Source organism: Schistocerca piceifrons, chromosome 5, assembly GCF_021461385.2.
Source record: "Schistocerca piceifrons isolate TAMUIC-IGC-003096 chromosome 5, iqSchPice1.1, whole genome shotgun sequence".
NCBI lineage: Eukaryota > Metazoa > Arthropoda > Insecta > Orthoptera > Acrididae > Schistocerca > Schistocerca piceifrons.
The window spans coordinates 168,716,818-168,725,652 of NC_060142.1; the positions used below are offsets into that span (position 1 = coordinate 168,716,818).

Consider the following 8,835-nt stretch of genomic DNA (forward strand, 5'->3'; position numbering starts at 1 on the left):
TAGTGTGTGAGTCTAGGAACCGATGACCTCAGCAGTTTGGTCCCCCAGGAATTCTCACACATTTGAAATTTTTTTCCAAACAGTAGTCTGCAGTAGTTAACGTGTTACACCACAGAGATCCTGAGTACAAAGGATGTGATCTTTGGTTGTTTGTAGCATTGTCGTTCCTCTAGCGTTCTTAGAGAGGCTAGTGAGTTAGTCAGGAATTGGTCATGCTACTGAGCGGTCTGGAAACAGCTTGCAGAGTACAGAGACAAAGACATTGAGCATGATGAATTTTGGAAATATGATTTGGTGAAGATTAATTTGAGAAGTGAAGATATCCAGATGCTGTTGCTTACCTGCTCGTAGTTTATGATGTGTTTGGATAACGGAAAATTTTGGTAGGATTTTTCTTTACTGGTTTCGGTCAGACAGTTCATTATTAACTCGTGATTTAACAAGTTATCTATTAATATGCCACGCACTCAAAAGTTCTAGTTTTACTACTCCTTTGCCATTTCAATAACTAATTTCATGGCAGTCATATTTTAAATAAGGTGCAATTTTCGTAAAGATGACTGTAATAATCAGAAAACGAGTTTCAGTAGTAACAATATGGCTCTTTAAAAAAAGGGTAGTCTCCTTTCAGTCATTTATCAAGTTTAAATTCTACCACAGTCTCCTCACGGAAGTTTATTTTCTTGTTCTGTGTGTCGCTGCACTGCACTGAGCTGAACACAGTGAAGTATAGTCCTCTTAGCATAGTTGCATGTCCTTCCGCGAGGGTGTACCCAAAAAAAACCGGAATTATTTTTTTAAAGTTGTGTATCTTCAAGTTGTTTACAAAACAACCTTACCCCTTCAAAATACTCTCTATTGCATTAGTCTCACTGGTCCTTCTGCGTTCGAAACATTGTTTTGTAGTGATCTTTAGAAACGGCTGACGGCTCGTCCATTCTTTTTTTTACTTCTTCAGTGTTGTCCTTTCATGGTCCTTTTCATCTGTGGAAATAAGAAAAAGTCGCACGGTACCAGGTCAGGCAAGTAAGGTGTGTGGGATAGTTTTTTAGCCAAAAACTCTAACAGAGACGGCTGTGTGTGCAGGTGCACTGTGGTGGAAGAAACAGTTTCCTGTCTCCAGATTGAGATTTTCACTCTGCAGCAGAATGTGCGCTGATATGAAAGTTCCTGGCAGATTAAAATTGTATGTCGGATCGAGACTAGAATTCGGGACCTTTGCCTGTCTGCCACAAATCGGGTCTTTTTTTACTACTGTAGCGCCGGAAATGCATATCCTCCTATTTCCATCTATTGTACTATTATTTTTTTTCCTTGTTTTGTTACCTCAAGATATGACATTTCTGTCTCTTTATATATTGTAATTGTTTTACTGTTTGTATATATATATTTATGCACTTATGTCGATGTATAATTGGTTTGTTGTGTAAAGGTTATTTGTATTTTTACGCTGGGTCTTGCCTAGAGAAAACTGCTATCGAACGATTACATCGATAGGTCGTGTGAAGAATCAAAGTGTGTAGGATCTTTGGTAGTGTTAACTCTGCCGCGTGGAGCGCGGGCAGAGCAAGGGGCGTCTGGCTGGAGTAGCGAGTGGAGCAGGTGTGTTGTGTGAAGCTCCCGCGAGTTGCCGCGCTTTCGGGGTTTGGCAGCATGTAATTGCGCTCGACTTGCGATGATAGTTTCTGACATGGTGTCGCGGACAGGAAGCATTAGCTGGCGCACATCAAGAGCCCGTTTCGTCTGGTGACCGTGTCGAGAAGAAGGCGCGCCAACATCCAGCTTCTGCAACAGCGACGGCCGACAATGAGTGACTGTCGCCACCTCCTCGATCGACGGCTTCAAACCTTCAATCAACCAACATGGAAGACTGGAAGCACGTAAAGTTTCAGAACTGTATGGCAGACCTCAGCTTTTCAAACTGTTCAAATCACAAAATTACAGCAACGTAGCATGAACCTTTGTTGCTCATTGTCCCAATTGCATTGCCAAGCAGGGTCCCTTCCTTTTCCGAAATGAACCCGAGTGTCGTTGAAATTCAAACGCCAGCGTAATTCCATTTCACTGCTTTAATTTCAAAGTTCACTTTAAGTATTTATAGCTGGCTACAATATTTAGATTACACAAGCACAAATTAAGAGTGCGAGTTTTGTTACCATATTTTAGCTTACCTGTGACTGCAGCTCAGCTTGGTACGTACTAAATTTTACTATTGTTAATTGTTCAGAATCATTTAATTCAAGTTCAAAGTAAAATCTCTTATTTCTAAATTGCGTAGATTCAAGTAGCTTTTGAGATGATTGTTGAGGTAGTCCAAGACTAACCGTATTTTACTGAATTTCGATGTGCTTAAGAAAGAAAGCTTCTTATTAATTTCAGTCACTAAATTAACTTTCAGTTTTCCGGTTTCATTAATTCTTTTGCTAAATTAAGTCAGAGTGCAGCGAAAGTTATTACTTCTGACAAACTTTCAGTTTTCACACTACACGTGTCAACCTTCAGTTGCCACGCTTCTAGTGCTAATTATATGTGTAATTACCTTTCTTTTTTCAGTTACTATAGTAATTGTCCTTAGGACTGGCGACCGTAATTTTCCTCAAATCTCAAACATCTAATTACCGCTAGTTAATTGTTAACGTAACGGCCGCACATTTACTTTCTTTATTAACTTTACCCCTTTCCAAAATTAATTTCCACCAGTTTAATTTGCATTTTTCCTTTCATTTAGATGTAACCCTTTCCTCCCTCTTTACCGACAGATTAACTTCGGTGACGATTGCTTTTTCCCAAATTTCCATTAGGCACACGCGGTTTAATTTTTCACTGCCATTAAGGTCGATACGTGAGGGGGAGGTTACACTACCACTGTTGTGCAATCTTCTTAGAACTTCCAAACAAAACGTTTCATTTGACGGTATGACCTCACGAAACTTTGAATGAACTACGCCACTGGAAACAAAAAACCTAATCAGCATTGTTTCGATATTTGTTTTGACTTGACGACATTTTTTTGGACGGGGTGGCGATGACATCTTGCATTGGCTTAACTGTTGCTTTGTTTCTGGATCGTAACCATAGCACCAGTAACGAACTTTCACAGAAAATCTGTTCCTTTTGATTGTCAGTCAGAACCCGAGGAAAAAACTTGGCACAAACATTTTCGTTCCCATATCTTCCGTTGAAATTCGTGGAACCGACCTCCAAGATAACCCACTAATCTCTGACAGCTGATCAATCGTCTGTTGACGGTCTGTAAGCAGAAGCTCTCAAATTTTTTCAATATTTTCGTCGACTCTGACAGTTGGTGGACGTCCAGAACCATGTTTGTCATCAGTCGACATGTAGCCACTTTTAAATCGAGCAAACTATTGGTACACTTGAGTTCTTCCCATAGCGTCATCTTGATAAGCTGGTTTCAACATTAGAACAGTTTCAGCAGCATTTTTACCGAGAAAACAAGATTTCACAGCAGCATGTTCTTCGCTTAAACTTTCCATTATAAAAAACGAAACAAGAACAAAATAGCACTAGCAAAAAAAAAAAGGTCACTGCAGACGAACAGACCAAGCCGGGTCGACAACCCAGGCGGCACTAGAACCGGCAATGAGTTGAACTATACACGCCTAGCGGCAGAAGTGTGTGCTATACAAGCTCCGCCCAAGCCAATGTTAATCCGGTTGTGTGTGTGTGTGTGGGGGGGGGGGGGGGGGGGAGGGTGGGAGATTCCCCCTCGCATTGCACTGCGCAAGGCTTTCTTTCTTTCATTTAGTTAGTTAGCTTGTTGATGCGCTGTGCTTTTTATGTTTATCACTTCTAGCAATACCGAGTTTCCATTGCCACAGGTACGCTATGAGAATGGTTGACAGGAGCATCGCAGTGTAGGATTGAGATGGTGCAGCAACTGGAGAGGCCCTCCAAAATTGATGTATGCGGGGCAGTACAATTTTTGTTGGCCAAGAATCTAAACTGCACACAAATTCGCCGTAAAATTCTGATGGTATACGGACCAAATCCAACGTCGCGCCAAGCCGTAGGGAAATGGTCCTGAAATGCTGCCAACAATTCGACCAAGGCTGCACAGACGTGGGTTATGTTAATCGCGGAGGACGGCCATCGATATGGACCACAAAGGACAACGTCCGCGCACTCGAAGAACTGATTCGCAGCAATTTCAGATGTTCCACTGATGACGACGCTGTGTGAGCAAGAAGTGGGTTTCTACTGTCGACGAACTGAACGTTTGGGTCGAACGTTCCGACCATTATCTGCAGAGACTTGGTGACTATATTCAAAAATAGTGTCCAGCAGCTGTGTTACTTTGAAGCATTCAGTGCAGCATTCAGTAAGAGTTACTTGGTTTGCCATAATAATGTGTAACTTACATTTTTAAAGGCCCCTCGTAATATCGACTGGGTAAATACAACAGTGAGGTCTCTTTTTTTTAAATTTCAGTAATAAAGGAAATTCTCCTTCCATGTGTACCCAGCTCGTGGTGTTGCGGTAGCGTTCTCGCTTCCCGCGCACGGGGTCCCGGGTTCGATTCCCGGCGGGGTTAGGAATTTTCTCTGCCTAGAGATGACTGGGTGTTGTTGTGTCGTCTTCATCATCATCATTCATCCCCATTACGGTCGGAGGAAGGCAATGGCAAACCACCTCCGCTACGACCTTGCCTAGTCGGCGGTGCTTGTCTCCCGTGTCGTTCCCTATCCTCCTCCTCCTCCTCCTCCTCCTCATCATCATCCTCATCATCATCCTCATCATCATCCTCATCATCATCCTCATCATCATCCTCCTCATCATCCTCCTCATCATCCTCCTCATCATCCTCCTCATCATCCTCCTCATCATCCTCCTCATCATCCTCCTCATCATCCTCCTCATCATCCTCCTCATCATCCTCCTCATCATCCTCCTCATCATCATCCTCATCATCATCCTCATCATCATCCTCCTCATCATCCTCATCATCCTCCTCCTCATCATCCTCCTCATCCTCAGCATCATCCTCATCCTTCCATGTAACAAAGCCTGGTTCTAAACAACCCACAAAAGGTTTCTGGGTATGAAAGTGAGTGCTCAGCGTCGACTGTATATGTTATTTACACGGCGTTATATCGTAGTTTTCTCTGAATAAATATTCAGTTTACACATCAATAAACTTAATGATAAACAGGAGAGATGAAAATAAAATCTTGCTGAAGGACTCAATTACATGACATCTGGTGGAAGTCGTATGGGATATTTTGCGAACGAGGAAAAGAAAACAAATATATTCCTCTGGCTGGAAGTTAAAAGAAATATTCCATGAGCCTTGCTATTGGAGTACAAGTATGTGTTACAGAGAACTACAACCAGAATTCGGAATATGCAGGAAGAGATGTAATTGCCAGCATTACACAGGGTGTTGCTGACGGCTTTAAGCGTAAGTGTGCATTGGATTTTTAAAGAAGTGGTTAAGGTTGGCAAAGAGCTGAACCTACACGAGTACGTATAGCATAGATATCGGTATCGAGATCGTAGATTCCGTGCTGCTTTGTTCTCCATAGCTTAGAGGAGAGATCTGGAAACTGATATATATAAAAATTGAAACGCTTTTACTAACACGTTCTTTCGGAGGGATACAGGGAAGAGGTGTAGGGGGTGGGGTGTGGGGGGGGGGGGTGGGGGGAGGGCGGGATGTGGTGCAGCCATTATCCCCCCCTCCATGTAGTTGCAAACGGCTACCTTGATTCACGCCTGTATTACCAGCGAATTTTAAGTGAAGATATGGGAATTAAAATGGTTGTGCCAAGTTTTTACCTCGGGTTCTGAATAACAGTCAAAAGGAACGTAGAGTTGAAACATGTCGTGCTGAGAAAATAAAGGCTGCAGGTTGAAAACAAAATCAAAAACGTCACCGCTATTCCCTCCCCATGCATATCCGCAGTACATACTGCCAATAGCTACTAGTCCCTCCACGAGTTGTGACAGACGCACACAAGAAACTGTACATGAAATGTATCAGCATTGCTTTGAATAAACATTATTTCTGGTAAATTTATGTCGAGTGTATCCAAATTGATACTTTTTCGTTTTCGCGCCAGTGAAACGCGCGTTAGATGCATTTTTACATTGCCTACTTGTAGATATTTAAAGGAACATTCTGTCGAAGTTTTTGAACTGAAAGGATTGGCAAAGGAAATTATCTAATACAAACTTTGTATAGCGGTTACTAGAACTTAATCTGTTCTTTCCTACGTTCTGTTTGATTGTAACTGAGTCATATTTTCTTTCCCTTCGCTGCCTACTCATGTCAGTTGTTTTGAAACCTTCTGTTCTTCAGACAAATGTCCTAGTGGACTTAGAGTATGGAAGGAGTCACTTTTTTGCGCGTTTCATTCCCAACCATAAAGGCAGATCTCTTTTGGAGTAATAATCCGCAGAAGAATTAGGTAATTTCCAGCCCAACACTGGGAGAACTGGTTGAGGAGGAGAGGAAACACCAATTGGGAACGGATTTACAGTTCCGGCATAGAACCTTATGACCAAAGGCAATTCCTACGAAAACGTAGGATATATCCAACACAAACAAATCTATAAAGCCTAATTGCTCACCATTTCCTTTAGAAAGACCCTATCTTAATTTAGAATCCTACAAAAATAATGTACACGCCCTGATTTACACTACTGGCCATTAAAATTGCTACACCACGAAGATGATGTGCTACAGACGCGAAATTTAACCGCCAGGAAGAAGATGCTGTGATATGCAAATGATTAGCTTTTCATAGCTTTCACACTAGGTTGGCGCCGGTGTCGACACCTACAACGTGCTGACATGAGGAAAGTTTCCAACCGATTTCTCATACACAAACAGCACTTGACCGGCGTTGGCTGGTGAAACGTCGTTGTGATGCCTCGTGTAAGGAGGAGAAATGCGTAAGATCACGTTTCCGACTTTGATAAAGATCGAATTGTAGCCTATCGCGATTGCGGTTTATCGTAGGGCGACATTGCTGCTCGCATTGATCGAGAGCCAATGAGTGTTAGCAGAATATGGAATCGGTGGGTTCAGGAGGGTAATACGGAACGCTGTGCTGGATCCCAACGGCCTCGTATCAATAGCAGTCGAGATGACAGGCATCGTATCCGCATGGCTGTAACGGATCGTGCAGCCACGTCTCGATCCCTTAGTCAACAGATGGGGACGTTTGCAAGACAACAACCATCTGCACGAACAGTTCGACGACGTTTGCAGCAGCACGGACGATCAGCTCGGAGACCATGGCTGCGGTTACCCCTGACGCTGCATCACTGACAGGAGCGCCTGCGATTGTGTAATCAACGACGAACCTGTGTGTACGAATGGCAAAACGTCATTTTTTCGGATGAATCCAGGTTCTGTTTACAGCATCTGATGGTCGCATCCGTGTTTGCCGACATCGCGGTGAACGCACATTGGAAGCGTGTATTCGTCATCGCCATACTGGCGTATCACCCGGCGCGATGGTATGGGGTGCCATTGGTTACACGTCTTGGTCACCTCTTGTTCGCATTGACGGCACTTTGAACAGTGGACGCTACATTTCAGATGAGTTACGACCCGTGGCTGTACCCTTCATTCGATCCCTGCGATACCCTGCATTTCAGCAGGATAATGCACGACCGCATGTTGGAGGTCCTGTACGGGCCTTTCTGGATACAGAAAATGTTGGACTGCTGCCCTGGCCAGCACATTCTCTAGATCTCTCACCAATTGAAAACGTCTGGTCAATGGTGGCCGAGCGACTGGCTCGGCACAATACACCAGTCACTACTCTTGATGAACTGTGGTATCGTGTTGAAGCTGCATGGGCAGCTGTACCTGTACACGCAATCCAAGCTCTGTTTGACTCAATGCCCAGGCGTATCAAGGCCGTTATTACGGCCATAGGTGGTTGTTCTGGGTACTGATTTCCCAGGATCTATGCACCCAAATTGCGTGAAAATGTAATCACCTGTCAGTTCTAGTATAATATATCTGTCCAATGAATAACCGTTTATCATCTGCATTTCTTCTTGGTGTAGCAATTTTAGTAGCCAGTAGTGTAAATGCTTCTCAGTCACCATCGCTGTGGCGCCTTCTTCGTTTTGATACCAGGAATTCCTTCCGCCCGCTTATCAAAGGAACGTACTCGAGCTCCATAATGTACTCCTGCTTCCACGGCGTCCCAGTTCGCATCCTGACGATTCTCCTCTCTCTGCCTCTGTGTCTGCGGCCTGCTCCGCAGCTGCTGTAGCGAGAAGAACTAACAGCGCCGGCGCCCACCGCTTCGCAGCGACCTCTGACCCCGGCTCTCGTAAATACATCGCTAGAACTCGGATGTACCGACATCCAATTATACAAGTACAAGGCGTCAGACTAGACGCCCATCCGTTGCACGCACGCACTCGTACATACGCTTCTTCACAAACGCGTACACTGTACGTTCACAATGATTGTTTGACCCTGTTCCAAAGTTCATTTCGACATTTTGCTATCCGAGATGTTCAACCGAGATAAAAGCATTGTCCGATGACACACAACCGCCTCCTTCACGGAGAGGACTCCGGAATCTTGTGGTTCTAGTACCGTGCTGGTTTCGCTGCAGCCAGTATTAATTGCTTTCTTTCGTAGCTGGGAAAGACTGAAGAAATTTTCTGTCTGTTTTAGATGGCAACGGGATGACTGTGGAGAAGTTTTTAGAGTTTATTGCGTTATTGACGGAAGTATTAGGGTAGGAGATTTTAATATATCTCAGAATAAATGGTTAATACTTCTGTTTGTCGATGATCAACCAGCTACATGTGACAGAAATATTCTTTGAACATTTTAAC

At 43.7% G+C, this 8,835-nt stretch overlaps 1 protein-coding gene across 1 annotated transcript; it reads right to left on the reverse strand.

The window, feature by feature from the left end:
* Positions 1–610: 610 nt before the first annotated feature.
* On the reverse strand, positions 611–8,483 carry LOC124798841 (nucleolin-like; the record flags this gene model as incomplete). The annotated part of the gene is given in 3 exon segments (XM_047262371.1): positions 611–658; positions 4,703–5,034; positions 8,420–8,483. Coding segments are annotated over 3 exon segments (444 nt in total), but the record flags the coding sequence as incomplete, so codon positions are not given.
* Between the last annotated feature and the right edge of the window lie 352 nt (positions 8,484–8,835).